Source organism: Enoplosus armatus, chromosome 11 (assembly GCF_043641665.1).
Source record: "Enoplosus armatus isolate fEnoArm2 chromosome 11, fEnoArm2.hap1, whole genome shotgun sequence".
Classification (NCBI taxonomy): domain Eukaryota; kingdom Metazoa; phylum Chordata; class Actinopteri; order Centrarchiformes; family Enoplosidae; genus Enoplosus; species Enoplosus armatus.
This window is the reverse complement of record NC_092190.1, coordinates 5687872-5705071: the sequence shown is the minus strand read 5'-3', so window position 1 is coordinate 5705071 and position 17200 is coordinate 5687872. Positions and strand designations below refer to the sequence as shown.

Sequence of the window (17200 nt, the reverse complement as noted above, 5' to 3'; positions counted from 1 at the left end):
AGTACATTTTGATAATCATTTCAGTCATTTTCAAAGCAAAAGATGCCAAACAGTACTAGGTTCCAACTTCTTGATGTGAGGATTTGCTGTTTTATTTAATTGTGAAAAAACAAGCAATTTGAAGATGTCACCTTGGAAACTAGGATATTTTGGCACTTTTCACTATTCTTAAATATTTTTATAAACCAAATGTTGAATAGATTAACTGAAAAAACAAACAACAGATTAATCGATGATGGAAAATAATTAGCTGCAGCCCTAATCATGACATATCAATATTGCTATAATACTGTGACTAATTTTGTCATTATCACCCACTACTAGTCACCTGTGTTGTGCATGAGCGGGTGTATTTTTCTTGTGTGTGTGTGTGTGTGTGTGTGTGTGTGTGTATGTGTATGTGTATGTACTGGTACAGTAGGTAGTGTGAGGTGTGTGGAGGTCATTCCACAATAAAACACTGCAGCACTTTGTTAGAGGGCAGCTGCCTGGGTGGTGGAGGCCTGCCTGTCAAAACAATTAAATCCAAACTCCCTCCACAGACACACACACAAAATGAGCTATTTGGTTCACTTGCCCATGGCTGGTAAACTCAAAATGTTGTCTCCCTGTTAATGATATTTTTTATTTTCAGGCCAGAATAATCAATATGTGTGACCCTGCCTGTTTTCAGTGACATTTTGCTTACAGATTCACAGATTAAACAGGGTTAGCAGCCATGGGGGGAGTGGCACTTATTGATTTGTCCCCCAAAAGCAGATTTTACTGGCATTTGGTCCTCAGCAGGTATTTGACACTGTGCACATACACACAGTGTCAAAGATCCACCAGTATCTTTTATGAGAACAAAAAATAATATGATTTAATTCCTGATCGCTGTTGATCTGAAAGAGATGGTTTGGTTTTTGGGAAACGTTACTTACTTTTTTCCTACTTACACACTGACTGGCAAACTGATGAATGCATTTTCATGTCTGTTCGCATTTTGTAGGTATGCTAGTATTAAGGGCTGCAACTTATTTTCTGTCAAGAAACAGACTGACTTGCTCCTCACAGTACAACCATCCACAACAACAGTGGCAGAAAGCCAAAACTTGTTAAAATGTACAAGCACAAAGTATTACATACTGTTTTTACCTGTGAGCTGCCGAGCCCACAGAAATGCAGTATGAGCTAAACTAGGCCAATCTCAACACTCAGGATTACCATCAAACTGCACACAGAAACACAGAAAGTCATCCATCCAAACGTCTTCAAAAATATAACAGAAAGTCCAGTTGCATTTGACTTCTAGATAAGGCATCCATGAGCTTGTGTGACTCTCAGTAAACAGTATAAAGTGTTGAATTGCCCCAAAATCAATCTGCTGTATACAATTTTCATTCTTGATAAGGATTACTTCTCCAAAAGTTGATAATGTAGCCCACAGCAGCAGCTTTGTAGCCTGTTAGTAGACCGAGCCTCTCCCCTGACTCCATCGCTGATGGCTGAAATGTGATAGTTGCTAAAGTTGATAATTGATTGCTCCTCTGCTCATTTGAGAGCTAAGAAGCCTCTAAACCAGTGTGTGTTATTTGATGCTGTGCCGCTTCCTTTACAATCAACCAGTCCACACACACCTGACTGGCTCATCAGTCAGGTGAAACTCAAGGCAAGTGCTTGACAAACACTGGTGTGATTTGTGCTGATTCAGTACTGTCCCCAGAACTGGATGCCATTTATTAAGCAGATTTGTCTCGGCAGATGGAGGGTATGGGCTCGCAGGCAGGGGCTGGGCACCTGCTGCTTAGGAACCGCCACATTTCTTACAGCAACGTGACGGGACATACCTTTATGGCAGATAAGGACGGTCGATGTACTAATGGATTTCCTCAGAGTACTGTGTCTGAGTTTGTCCTTCACGGAGTCATGTAATCACAAAATGCCAGTTTAACTCAAAGAATTTCAGGTAGATTACATTTATGAGAGGTCACACTTGGTACGTGCCACTTGACATTTAAGCTGTTGTCTTATTGTGACCACCATCAGAGAGCTGGCAGCTTTTTCTGGCATTTGAACAGAGCCCAGGTTGTAACACTGTGAATTTGACAGGGTCATTTGTAGTCAACTCCTACTTTTAGTGTTGTGAGCCTGACCAATATATGGGCAGGCTGATATATGATCATATTGGCTCATCACATATATATTAGTATCAGATTATACATCCAGTTTAGTAGATACACATAGCTAAAACTAATGCAGTCTAATATAAGCAATAACCCTGCAATGAGTCCTCTCGTCATGAATGTTATAATGTTTAGTTTTTGTTTAAACCGTTTTGGAGAGGTTGATGCAACTGCATGGTCATTTTAAAAGATTGTGGTGCTGTTGAATTGTATTGTGTTTTCAGAGTTTGGTATTATATCATTACATGTTGTGAAATTATAGAAACATTACTTTTTCTCATTTTGTAGAATATTGTCTTAACAAAATTAAGTTGTTCTTTACCTTGTTGAAGAATAGGGACATTTTCACATTATTGTTCACATGATTATACAAATTTGGCTAGTTGGTACTGAATCAATTTATGGTTGCCAAAATCAAATTGATAAAGAAAAATGATTATTGCTCTTGAAGCGAATCACCATCTTGAAGAATAGAACTGCTGCTCCGCCAGTGATTCACAACGCTCATATACTGGGGTATAAAATGCTTGTTTTCTCTATATATGCTTTGTGTTCCTCTTTCTTATTTAGCATTCCTGATGGAGCCTGATACCTTTGTAACTTTGAATGTGTTTGTGTGTGTTACCCCAAATTGTGCTGCTCTCTTTGTATCTCGTCTCCATTGATCTGCTTTGTACCATTGAGGCTGTCCCCGTTGTGTGTGTGTTGGGGAGGTAGTGATAATGAAGAAAGACTGTGTTGGGAAGGTAGGAACGGAGCACCATTATAATTCCTCTCACAGTGATGGCAGAGTGAAGGATGCCTCCAGAGCTGTTGTGGTACATGGCACACTGTTTGGTAGTCATTGGTGGGGTTTCTCTCTATCGGTCACCGGCCAACTGAGACGGGGCGGGCTGAGGTCAGTGAAGCAAAGATGTCCTCAAGTCAACAGGTCCTTGTAAAGCTAAACGTCACTGACAGTCTTCTCTATCCATTCATATACAGATATGTTTGCATTTCTCACATGTCTAGCTAAGTTGTGACCATACCAAAAGCCTGTAAATAAACCACAAAAAACAGCCGAGGGTGCAAAGGGTTAAATGATTAATCAAGTAATGGGCTCAAACTAGAGCCTCTTACATATGATTTTTTTTCCCATTTCACGTCATTGGAAAATTGGAAACCGTTTATTTTTTGACCGTTAATCCAATAATTTAAGGACATCACTTCGGGCACCTCTGTAACTTTTAATGGGCATTCAGTGCATTTAAAAAATAATCAATGCATTGATCAATAGAAAATAATCATGTTTTGCAACTCAGTGTAAAATATGAATTTGAGATTATGTACTGCTTGCAGGTTGTAGTTGCATCATGTGTTCCTTTTTAAGGCAGGTTTTAATACTGTTTGTTTACCCGTCAGGTCTTTTATAATGGAGTAGACTGGAGAGTGTGTGATGGATTCAGTGCCAGAAACCATACACATATTCATGGCTTTGGCATCCCACTCAGTGATGGTAATGAGGGTCAGTTATTACAAATTCAAGGAAAAAATAGATCATCGTGCCTTCATTGTTATACATAAAGCTGCATAAATGCATTTCACCCAGACGCTGTCACCCTAGAATGGGGGTGAGGGGGGGGGGTATTAAGAGGGCACAATTTGTCTTTGAATCCATAGAAACAGACCTTCATCACTAAATAAAAAACTCAATCTAGGAATATTTTTTACTGAATTCATCATGCAACATCCACTCCATTTAGATCCATTGTGCAGGTTTCATGAATTACAAGAGCTTTAAGTGGAACACAATATACAATGAGGCCCCAGAGCGGCAACCTATAAATAGCATTGAATGTGAGGTTTTGTGCAAATAGTCATCAGTGACAAAAATCTACTTAAAAGGGTGGTTGTTTTTGCATTTTGTTAATTTATTCAAATTTCATTAACATTTACACTCAAACTTGGGACAAAGAGTCACAAATCATATGTTTTCAAAAGATTTTGTCATAAAAAATGGTTATGTATATGTCCTTGGCTCAAAGTTATGAATCCTGTTGTCGCCTTAAGAGGGGAAGTGCCAAAAAATCCATGTGATGAAATAGCTTGTGAACTGAACTATTGGGAGATAACTAGACAAGTGTTTTGATTAAGACTGCTGTGATCTGATAAAAAATAGAGTCGTGCTCTGTAGTTTATCTTCACTTGCTCGCATTTATCATTTGCAGTTCAAGTTGAAAAATTGCCATTTATTGTACTTGGTGAGCAGCCCCAGAAAAGAACCAACACTTAACAGATAATTCAGAGACCATGAAAATAAATCAGATTCTCAGCACAGCTATTTCTATTATCATTTAATTTTTGTTCTACTCTTCATATCATCTGAATGCATTCTACATAACACCGCTCTGCTGCATTCATGTTTTCTATTATAGCTTCCTGCGCATGTGCATTATTGTAATAAAACTCCAGCTTAAATCGTCAGCAGTAATGTTGCCTCTGAATGGGCCTGTCACTTATGATGCTCTTTGGGGAAACTGTCAGCACAGTCTAGTTATTTCTGTTATTGTACGTCTATCACTGAAAGGTGACGCATGCCTCAGTTGGTGGAAGAATCGCGTCGTATCACAGCCAGCAGCAGTGTTGGCTTGACAACAGCATCAGTGTTGTTGCCTCGACTGTAGGTGTAGGTATCAGCCGGTACATTGTACATCATGCTACAGGAAGTACTTAGAAATGACATTAAGTAAGTAATTATCTGTGGTTGTTTTCAGATTCATGTATGACCAGTAAGTAGTCAGCTCCCAACCTGTTTGATACTGTATGCTATCCAAGGTTGATGGTTGAAAACCGGTCTTCTTCTTCTTCTCCTATAAACAATGTCAGAAATGAAGTCAAAATGTCCATGACATGAAACTTTTGATAATGGATATAAGTATGTTCTTTGGAACATACTGAACCTGGATGGATCAATGGTAGACAAGTGGACTATACTGCTGGAGTGGTTTGAGATGTTCTATTTTTATATGTTTTGAAGTGTTTTTTGCAGTGAGTCCAGGTCACTATTGGGTTCCTTTGTAACTTCTGTGAATTAGCAAGCTACACACTTTTCAAGAGTATTTTACACTCTTTCAGTGGAGTATCATCGTCAGTGAAACTGACTGTGCTTATGTCTAGCCCAGAATAAGGGCATGTTTACAAGGTAAATGTATGTAATTGTCCCATCTTTTATATAAGGTATTTAAACAAAAACAGCATAATTTAGTTGGTATTGGGATTCATGTTTCATCTCCATGATGCACCTCATCACTTTTCTGTATTGAAAAATATTATACCACATTATATTTCCCTCTCCCGTCAGCGTTATATATACCATTATTACCATTAAGGCTGGATAGCTATTGCCACTTTAACTTGTCATTATTTGTAGCAGGAGGATAAGTGTAATAAATGTTTAAATATTTAGGGAGAGAGTGAGAGATTAAGTAAGAACCCTGTTCAGTTTGCATGATTTTAATCCTTCTATGCAGCCATCAAGCATCACATTTCCTGTCTTACTTGGAGAAATAAGCCTGCCTTCTCTCTCATAACCACTGAATGCCCACCTATGCAGACAAGTGACACCCAGCCAGCCTCTAATTAGCCCCCCCCTTCGCAAACCGAGTACTGACACAGCTTGTGTTTATCTTGTCATCACATCCACCTAATCAGACTCATGCACTGACTTCAATTGATAAAATAAAACCAGCTCAACACAAATAATACTTGGGACTGATAATTAGCTTCGACTATATAGTATATATGTATATACAGAACTGGGCACTTGTTTTCTGTTCTTTGCCTTCTCTATGTTAATTTTGAAATTTACTGATGTGCAAAGTGTAGTGCCTTAAGATTCCCTTCAGACTCAACCCAGAAGAGCATCCAGTTGGGAATTAAAATTAGATTAGAAAAGGAGCCTGACAGGTGCTTGTTTTCATTCCAGGTGATATCACTCATCAGACAGGATCTGCTGAGCGAGCAGACGATGTTTGGTGTCTAATTTAGTTCTCCATAGGCAGAAAGGAAGGGCTTTTTAATGAATGGTGACGGCACAGAGACGATTAGAATGCATGGAATTAACTTCATATGGCTTGAGTGTAATCTGTCTTGTTTATCTTTTTTTCTTACTTCTCTTTGATTAAAGTGCAAGCCTTTCAATATGGGCTTTGTTTCCCATATTAGGTGTTTCACACCATTAGTCCAACCACCAGTATTTGGAAAACCGAAAGAGCCACTCAGACTAATGATGCAGATGTACCCACTTGTTGCTTTCTTTGAAGCCACCTTTAGTACAGTTTGATATTGGAAGCAATATCCTGTCTTGTTTGTGCCATAGTAGTTGAAAACTGTTGATGTTCAATTATGAGTCACAGCAAAGAGATACGACCAGCGACCAGAGCCCTCGGCCCCCGCTGCCGCATGGACCTTCTATTCGGAGTGCCATGCTGTTATAACACCGCTGCAGTGTTATAAGAGCGTAGCTCTGCATCAAACTCATTTCACTTATATCAAACTGATGCTGATCTATTTATTTGCCACATAGTTTGCTACATTCATTTTATAGGAAGTCTTTAAATCCAAACCAACCACTAAAGGTTTCTTACAACCAACAGTATGAACTTCTTGTTGGGCAGAAAGTACAGCGGGTCCCCACAAATATTATAAATCATCCTGTGAGGACTATGAATATACAAAATAAACGATAAGATAAATAAAAAATCTGGCCAGTAGCATTTTCTGCGGTAATATTGTCTAAATAATATATTTTTGTTAATACGTTTTGATTTGAATCTCAAACTATGTGATCAAAGTACACAAATCTGACCAGACATTCGATGACAGCTTTAAATACTCCTACACATTTGGCTTCCTTTTGGCCTGATAAACAGCCCTGTTGCTGTGTGTTGGCATCATCCCACGACTGATTTGGTAACAGTTGGGTTTGTGTTTTTCACCAGGTGTGGCTGCTGCCAGTGCTGGAGGCAGTGAAGGTGTCTCCTCTCGTAGAGAAAGTCAGCGACCATAAAGACTTCAAGAAGCTGCTCAGGACGAGAACCAACGTTCTGGTGCTCTACACCAAGACAGGTTAGAAGAGAATGACATCCACCCATAATGGATATGTTTTGGATTGGGCTGTAGAGTTTACCAGAATATACACCTGGTTAAATGGGATGATAAAGGGGCTGTTTGGCTAGTTGTGAGGTGGCATTTTCTGTTAGAGATGTTATGTTATGCTACTACATATGATCTCTTATGTAACAGCATATATTTTTGGTTTGGCATACATTGTTTCTGGCATGGGAGGAGGTGGGAGAGCAGTCCTGCCAGACAATCATAGTAATGGCTCATGGATAATGTTTGTATTATCTCAATGACTTTCAAACAGCTTGTTAATGCAGAGGTTTGGTGTTATATGTAATATCACAGGAATTTCATAGACATAAGTATGTTAGCCAATACAAACAACTCGAAAAATGCCCCCTTTAACTATACATTTTCTGTTGTTTTACTCTTGGATTAAAATTGTCATACATTAGTGCTGACGTCATAATGTTGTTGTATAAGTGCGTAATTACATACAGTTCTAATCATTTTATTGTAATCAGAGAAGTTGATTGTGAAATGATATTTATATTTTCAAAGTGACAGTCACCACTAAAGCCTTTAGTTGTGTTTGAAAAACACCAGAGTTGCCTCCCAACAGATAAGGTTTTTGAAGGAAATGTCATTTGAGACAACAGGAGATGATGCACAGACTGTCTCTGCCCACATTATGTGTTGCTCCATGATCTAAGTTAGAGAAATGAGACTGTAACAAGTTACAGATGTAAGATGACATTTAAATGCCATTCCCTTCCATTGTGCGTGAGTAAGTACAGTACAGGCACGATTATTCCAACATTATAGACACAACAAACACTGTGGGTGCATTCACATGGCTAGTGTAAGAGAACTTAATAACCATGCATTAGTGCAGCTAATTGTCTCCATTGGTATGTCACAATTGTTGCTGTAATAATTCGAAATTCTGTAATTGTGCAACATTAAAACACCTTATGGTCCTGTGGACCACCCTCTCAAATAATGTTATGTGCAGCTTTAGTCTGCAGCCTGCTTTAAAGGGATGATCGCAGTGGTCTATCTCAGTAATGAACTTGGAAATGCTCATCTTGAAGAATTAGAGAGTCATTAAATAGTCTTAGTCATTAAATAGAAAATAAAACACTTTATGCAGTCAAACAGTTATAAAGCAGTGTTTTCTTACAACCATAAGGGAACCCCTTAATGCACCATTTTCATTTGTATATTTCTGAGAAGAAGGACTGCATTCTGCAGGCTTGTAGAAGGAGCTGCTTCATATTACTAATTTTTTCATTCAAAAGACCCTCCTATCCCTCAATAAGCAGCAGAAGACTCTCAGAGCCCCGCAGCCACAGATTTATTCATTTCATAATTCATGGCCCATATCAGCCTGCGTCAGGGCATCGGATAAGACTACGTATCGAGCAGCGGCTCTGATTGATCACTGGCTGCAGCGTCACATAAACATTCCTTCTTTAATCAAACCTCATGCAGGTTTTCTGACCACTGCTAGCCACATCACGTTCATTCCCCCTCGAGTACAGACAGTCTTGCCCACCCTGTTCCTTACTCATCACCAGCCTCTGACCCTCTGCAGTCAGTCACATCCCTGTTGAGTTTTCCTCTGGTTAGCTCCCATCAAACTTTAACAATGAGCTTATTGCCCCTCAGTATGTGCTTGCCTCCTGCTCCATACATAGTAATAAACTGACACTGAATTACCAGATGTTTTCGTTACCAACCCGGTGCAAGGCGGGACCCTGGGGAGTCATGGCAGTGCCCCTAAATCTAAATATAGCCTTGACCTGGAGCGTTGAGAGGAATTGTTCCCTTTATGCAGTGAATAAAACACATTTGGTTTCAGGGGGGAGTATAAAAATGATGTATTGGGTTACACAAGGACTAGAATATTACACTTGGTTTACTTTACTTGCAGGAATCTGCTTTGCTTGCCATATCTGATGAAAATCAGTATTATTACTGTGTATGTTGTTGTAGCTGGTGCAGTTTATTACACACTAGTTTCCTCTTTCCTAACACAGAAAGCAAACTGCACAGCTCAGCCATATTTTCTCTCTGACATGCTAGATTGTGCAAGTCTCTGGTGGTCATGAACTCTCCATGTCGTCCTTGAATGAGCTCACACTTGATGTTCATCATGAATATAAGAATATGGTAGTAAGCAGCATTCAACAGGTACAAACTATAGTTCGCCAAAACATACCTGCTGTGCTTCCCGTTAGCGGAAAAGTTTGTTCTGCTTCAGCACAGTCTTTGTGTCACCATATAATCCTCCATCCCCCGCTTAGTCACACTATTGTAAGACGTTGAAAGCTGATGTAACTTAAACCCACTCCCTGAACCCATCCAGTGAAAGGTATTAGAAAACCCACTTCCATCACCCCTCCATTCCAAACTCAGTGATCTCTTTCTTCTGTGTTTGGTGCTTTAGTAAGACACTGAGCTCCACTGTAACTCAATTCCTCTTCGCTGTGTTTGACATGACAGTGTCCTCTGTGTCTCGATGATCTGGGTTGTCCTGAGCTATTGAGCGGTTTTGGTAACAAGGCTGACCACGGTTTATTCTCTGTGTCTGTAGCTACATCAGGGGACTCCCACCTGAAACTGCTATCAGATGTGGCCCAGACAGTAAAGGGCCAAGGGACTATTGCCTGGGTCAACTGTGGGTAAGTAATGGGATGATTTTTTTTAAAAACACGTCGTAGGACTTCTCCCTCCATCACACCCATTGACTCTCTGTCAGGCCTGACATTACCGTCTCTTTTGTCCAAGGAATTTTCTGACAGCAGTTATAAAGGCCAAGCAATTTACTCCTCCCAAGAATGTCTCTGCTGCCATCCATCTGCACAATTTATGGCTTTTCCACAGAGGTGTAAATGGCCTTGTTCCACTGGTTCTATTATACAGGCACAATTTGACAGGAGGCCACGCACTTATTGAAGCTATTGAAGCTTCCGGTCTAATGTGTTACGTCTCTTAATACAATTTCAGTTCTCCCTTTTCTGGGTTTTCATAGTGTAAGTCTTATCCTAGAATGTTAAATTAATGATGAGGAAGGTACTTGCTTAATGCTGTGTGGCCTTTCTTTGCCCACCAATGGTGAAGTCCAAGAATGATGATCCAAGTCGTTATTTGTTTCTATATGAGTTTCTGTATCTTTCATTTTCTTTTTGTTTAAATTTGGTTTTATGCCTCCCATCAAGGAGGTTTTGTGTGTGTTGTAAGTATTACTGATTAGTGGTATCAGTCATGTATGTAGTGTTAAAATGATCACAATCTATTTATCAATTCCAGGGCTAGGTATTGTTTGAAATGTTTGCCAGTAAACAAGACTATGGATCTGACTATTATGGTCATCTATAAATCAAGTCCCCTTTTCAAGCAAAAATGCCAAACTTTAACAAACCTAATTTTTTCTTTAATGTGATTGAAAATTGACAAAGCAAGCAATTGGAAAATGTCACCATGAACTTTAGGAAATGTGTAGTAAGTAGTTTTCTGAAATTTTATAGACCATTAATCAGTTTATCGATAATAAAAATATGAATTAGTTTTAGCTCTACTTGACATAGTTATTGACACTTGCAGACTACATATGGACACCATTTGGTTGATACAAAAATTGTATTCAGGCACAGTACTGAGCCCTTGTCTATTGACGGAAAATAATAATCAGCAATAAATAAGAGTGTCAAACATTTGCTGGTTCACAATTCTGCTGGTTTTTGCTGTTTTATATCATTGTAAATTGAATTATTGGGGGGGGGGGGGGTTGGACAAGACAAGCCATTTGAAGACATCACCTTCAGCTCTTGGAAATCATGATGGGTATTTTTCACAGTTTGTTGACATTTTATTGACTAAATCTATCATTCCAAAAATAAACAACAGATATTTAATGGAATTAAAACAATAATCAGTAGTTACAGCCCTATGGAAATACAGACAATTGTTTTACAATAACTCTTTCCCCTTAAAGGCAGAACAATACATCTGTCATCTGTCTTTCTGCAGCACATCTATCTCCAGCCCACACTGTGGAAGTGTTTACATTAAGCAAAGGCTAGATACTCCCAAGACACCAGCAAGAATTGTTTTCTCTAAGCTTGCTTTGCTCCCCAGTGATCTGACTTTGGCTTGTTGTTCTTTCTGCCCTTCCTGGTGTTCAGTTCCACTTCGTTTGTTTAATTCTTTTTATACCTGTCAACCCATCAACTGCATGAACCGTCTTCTTCACCAGAGAGGAAAGAATATATCATAAAACAGGAAACTGTGAGGAAGGCAGTAACTCCCCTTTGACACCTGGTGCTCATTGCAGCATTCACGATCTCTCTCAAGCTTATCCGGGATCGAAGACCAGGCGGACAGAAAGGAAGAGAAACTTAACTCAAAACAGTCAAAAGGAATTGTCAGAACTGTTGGTCTCCATGTCTCTCTTCAAAGACACTGAATGATATGTCCTTTTTTACTTTTTGACTCGCTTACTTTTTTTTTTGCCTGGGAGAGTATGGTATCATCTCTCGCTTCCTTCTTCTCAGCATGCTAGAGAGTGTGCTAATGCTAAGCAGAGATTTATACTGGGCAAGTTTCCTGCCAGGGGAGCTAGAGCGAGAAGGGTTCATTACTGCAGGACACACGGATCCGGTGCCAGGCTCTGTAGCGAAGCATTGTGCTATTTGGCGTATTTCTCCACCATCTCAAATGGGCCGGTTCCAAATCGAAGCTCCAGCTGCGAGCTCATGGTGGACAGAGGGAAAGAGAGAGTAGAGCGCATATCACAGCGTGAGAACGGTCAACCCTGCCAAGGAAGAGGGCCACCAAGGCCAGAATGACACACTTTGAACAGATGACAGGGACCTGAGTGTTGGCCAACTGAGATCCGCTAGAGGGATGGATGATCTCATACAGGAAGGAAGTACAGGACTGTGCTTCCCTGCTCCCTTTCTTCTTCTGAAATTCAGAACACACATAGAACATGGTAAGAAACATAGTGTTGTCTGGATCAATGGGAATAACAGAGCACAAACAGGCACAGCACGGATTAGGATTTGTGTTTTGGAAGAGTAATAATTAAATGGCATGCAGGGCTTCATCCTCTTTGCTTGATGAATCCATTATTAATCCTTTACAAAAGGGACTCTGTTGACTTTGGCCTAATGCGAAGTTTTGGCTCCAACTTTTTAATTTTATTTTTATGATTCTTCAATCTAAAATGTGCACCTCGCTGTGTCAAATACTTTTAGTTGGGTACGTCCAACCAAATAATATGTCACAAAAGTAGAAGAAAAGGTTCACACTCAGAAACTTGATCGTTCAAACAAACCATAGCCATATTATTTGCCCCTTTATTTGGAGGTCAAATCCAAAGTGAACGCACCCCAAATGAAAGTCAAAGTTTGACTAGGGTTTTGGTCTGTAAACTGAGATGGCTGTTTGGAGATTTGTTTGACACTTATCTGATCGTTGGACTGCTTTTTAACGCTGCCACGTTCCCAGATCTATGCAAGTCACCTGGTGTGTACAATGTTATCATAACCGAGAGCAACAATGGCCAAAGCTAAAAAAAAACAAGACCAGAGTTCTGATAAATAAAGTTATATAAGTTAAAGTTACCATTTAACTCTAGTAGTTTGTATTTAACAGCAGAATCTCCTAGAATCTACTACATCAGACAGATCATAATGAACTTACTATACGATGCTGTATAGACCCAAGGCATACAAGGCTCTACTGAAAGTGATCAACCTATTTGAACTATAGGACTCAGATGCTGTAGTTTCTATTTAAAAGAAAATTTGATAATAGTTTTTCTTGGCATCTACTGTACCCTTACACTTTATCTCCTCACCTCATCTGTTTGTCAGCACGTTATAACTTCTTATTAGGCCTCTCCCCCTGCTTAGCCTCCACTCATACTTTCCTACGTCACAGCCACAGACCTCCTGCTCACTGCAGCGTTGGAGTTTTGACGCTGACACATTGACTGACTTTATCCCAGAGGTGAATGTACAACAGTTGTGCTCATCCGGTGGACGGGCCTCTGATGAACTGCCACTCCTCCACTGCCTTTTTTCTTTCTGTGCTGAACATTAGCCAGTGAGTCATTCTAACTTCTCGGGGCCTCCATTTGTTCTGTGATTGAAGAATACCGCTGTGTCATTGGTTGATTCACAGAAACTGCAGTTCAGAAACATAATGGCATTTGCCTTTTTTTCTCTCAGTCAGTTTTACTGTGTATGTGTGGCGAAATGAGTAAGAGGCTGAAAGTCCATGTCCTTTGTTCTAGTAGTCTGTATCCAGGTGTGTGGCCTATTCATGCCAGCACTGTACAGCTCAGTTCAGTTTTTAACACTTTACATTGTGCCTTAAAAAAATATCCACTCTGACCCTCCTCTCCATAGATATTATAAAATGCTATATGACACTCTACAAAACATTATAGGAATCCATAAAATAAAAGCTGTGATGCAGGCTATGTTTATGAAGTTTAAAGAATAGCTGTTCAGTTATCAAAATATTTAGATTTTAAGGGAAGTCTATTGTAGGGTGAGTGTGCACTGTAAGCTGTAAAATGTAGGAAAAATGATAATATTGTTTTAAACTGCACCAGATCAGACTTTGTGTCAGTAGATACTAAATCATTAGCAGGAAATCATGACCACGACATCGCTACTGATTAGCTGGGCGGCAACTTACTTTTATCATTGATTAATCCCATAATTTTTCCCAGAATCAAAGGTGGCGTGTTCAAATTGCTTGTTTTGAACAATCAGCAGTCCAATTTACAATGATCTAAAGCATAGAAAAGTAGTGAATCCTCACATTTGAGAAGCTGGAAACAGCAAATGATGGCATATTTTATAATAAATGACTTTAAAGAGAAGTGGATATTAATTTATGGCAAGTGACCATAATATTCAAGATGTTTGCATTAAAAGATTTTAACACACAGGAGTTCCTTCTGCAGACAGCTGATGCATTGTTGCCTCTATATTGTGTGTTTAGTTGTGAATATAAAAGGTCGACTGGCTTCAGGATTGGTTTTTCTTTGTCAAATTACTAAGCATAGTTACGTAAGGTCATAATACATGACATCTAACAAAAATCTTTTTAGATAGAATTTCTGGAAAGAGTCTACTTGTCTACGTTTTACTTGTTTTGGGGTTTCCTTGCCTTTGTCACTTGTGGCAGTGTTTCAAGCGGTTAGAAGCAGCAGACTGGTTTTGAATCGGATGACTGCGCGTCATCTCCAGATACAAGTCGAGGTCACATCTGCTCCTGGTGTGCCCCGACTGGTGCCATCTGCCTTCATGACTCAGCAGAATATGGCGTTAAGCGCACAGTCATTACCTCAAATACTGTATGTAATCCTGTACTCTTCCTCATATAATGCAAAACCACACTGAACATATATTTGGCTCGCTGCGGGTCTTGGAGCCATAATATAATTCCACCTTCTCTCCAGCAAAGATCTCTCTCTCTCTCTCTCTCTCTCTCTCTCTCTCTCTCTCTCTCTCTCTCTCTCTCTCTCTCTCTCTCTCTCTCTCTCTCTCTCTCTCTCTCTCTCTCTCTCTCAATTAATGCATGTTTTCCTTGCTCTTTATTACAGAAGAGGAAGAGTACTGTAGCAAGTGTGAAGTACGTGTAGGTGGCTAGATGCATATTTATTTCCTTTCCATCTCTGTCCTTTTTTCAATTACAGAATTAAACCTTCATACAGCAGAGAATTTCTGTATGCTGACACGCTGTATACAGTAGGTTGTAATCAGCATTGCATTCATATAGCAACTAATAAAGGGAGCAGGGAGCCTCGTTGGTATAACACTGTGCATCGATCTGATGAAAAGTTAATGCAGTTGTGTCTTCGTGCAGGTGAAGCTTTATTGGAAAGAGATTGTGACCAAAAAACATTATGGCAAAGCGTATTCTTAAGCAGAATTAAGTGCATAATACAAATAATGAATAATGTGTAAAAAAAGTGTATTCTTATATAACAAAGAAAGAAAAAGAATGCCTCACATGATGATGCTGAGGCAGATGATAAGCTTTAGATGGATATATATTCTCCTACTAGTTCTGTGCTAACCGTTTCACCTAGGAGAGTTCAAATACATTTTCTATGATGATCTGTTCCAATAGTTAATGGTTACTAAATTTTAGATTTTAACTAAAGTCTGCATTTAGTTAAAATTTGTCTTTGCATATGATTGAACTTTTTTATTAAATACAGGGCTATTTGAACCTGTCTATGAAGTAATGGATGACATTAAAGCTTTAGTTTTTATAGCTGTGTTTTATCTAGTGAGGTAAATGATTTACTTTATACATTTTTAACCATGTGTCTTTCTGGGATATTGAGCCAGTCCCATCATATGTTTCTCCCTTTCTTTAATGAGAAGAAGTGCATTTTCCAGAACACGTTGCATTGTTCTGTTAATGCAAAGTGATTGTATGAATCAGATCGTTTCAGATTATTCCACAATTTAACTGTTCTTTTTTTTTTTTTTTTGGTATTTTAATCTCGCGCTCTCTCAGAGATTCAGAGGGCCGTAAGCTCTGTAAGAAAGTGAAGGTGGACCCGGGCTCCAAACGTGGAGGAGCAGAGCTGTTGCATTACAAGTGAGTAACCAGAAACTCAGCTGGCTGTCAGACACTTTTCCACACTCCAGTGCTTTCTGGAAAGTAATACTGTGTTCGCAGCTGAAGAAGCATGTTGTTCACCGTTTACTCCTGGTGTTGTGAGCACTGTGCCTGGTGTGTCTTGCAGAGATGGGACGTTCCACACAGAGTACAACAGACCTGCTACCTTCAAGGTGAGTGCACAGCTGAAATCCTGCAGTCTTTACACAAGCTTTCAGCTCAAGTGCAGCACTGTTGTTCTCTTTGTGTCTGTCTATTATTTACTAATGGCTCTTCACATTTCTAGTATCACATTTCTCTGGTTCCTTTTTCAGACCAGTCAGTTGAAGAGAAGTCAAATTCTAAGTAACCATAGCTAGTTTTCTGTTTAGTTGTTTAACTATCCAGCTCTCAACTTTACACTCTCACCGCTCTAACGTAGTTTTTGGCCACACCGAGCTGGTGGACACAGTGGAGCATTTAGCAGCTAAAGAGCGAATATTGAACTTGAAATCAACATTTAAATCCAATATTTCTGCACAGTGTTGTCTACTGTCTTAGCGTGCCATAGGCTAGGGAAGCAAGCTTAACATACAGTTCATCCAGTGAAAAAGAGGAAAATAAAAGAGTGCCACTTCTTTCTCTGGCAAACCATCTTCGACCAAGCATAAATAGTACAGACACTGGTATTCAGAGAGCATAGAGACAAACTTACTAACTTTGCCGGCTACAGCCAGATGGTCACCAACTAAAACTTTTTCCCTTTTTCTCTGCAAGACACAAAATTGCAATTATTTCAATTTTAAATTCTTGAAAATCAATAAACAATAAACTGTTCAGCCCTGATTAATGTTCTCTAAAATATGTAGAAGTGACTTGTTGGTTTCATCTGAGTTCATGAGAAACCCATCAAAAGGACATCTGGGAACTATTGCTCCTTTGTTTTTGACTGTTATGATTTTATCATTCTGCTGGCTGCTGTTTTTCCCACATTTCTTTCCCCGACAGATGGAACGGCCTCTGAAACAATAAAACACCAAAAGTCTCAGTTTAAACCACTACCAAGTAATTCTGATAATAAAATCAAAATCATTAAATATTCCACCCGTGTCCACAGTGCCATTGTTGTAACTCTGCTGAATGAAATATTTCCTGCTGTTGCCTCCGCAGACATATGGTCCATTATGTTTACAGGGAACTTTACCAAGCCCATTACCAGACACTTAAAGGTTTTGAAATAGTTTTGACACCTCTTGGATGCACGAACATGTTGGTCTATATGAGCTTGCACC

General features: G+C 39.4%; 1 protein-coding gene across 2 annotated transcripts in view; it reads left to right on the top strand.

Moving 5' to 3' along the window:
* Nucleotides 1–17200, top strand: part of pdia5 (protein disulfide isomerase family A, member 5) — a 46420-nt gene that overhangs the window by 1992 nt on the left and 27228 nt on the right. Inside the window, exons 2-6 of one of the 2 annotated variants that reach the window (XM_070915153.1) lie at nucleotides 3074–3088; nucleotides 7161–7271; nucleotides 9868–9955; nucleotides 15825–15908; nucleotides 16057–16102. In XM_070915153.1, the coding sequence (XP_070771254.1) occupies nucleotides 3074–3088; nucleotides 7161–7271; nucleotides 9868–9955; nucleotides 15825–15908; nucleotides 16057–16102 (344 nt within the window). Of the gene's footprint in view, nucleotides 1–3073; nucleotides 3089–7144; nucleotides 7272–9867; nucleotides 9956–15824; nucleotides 15909–16056; nucleotides 16103–17200 lie in introns of both variants that reach the window. The other variant, XM_070915152.1, reaches the window with a different exon arrangement.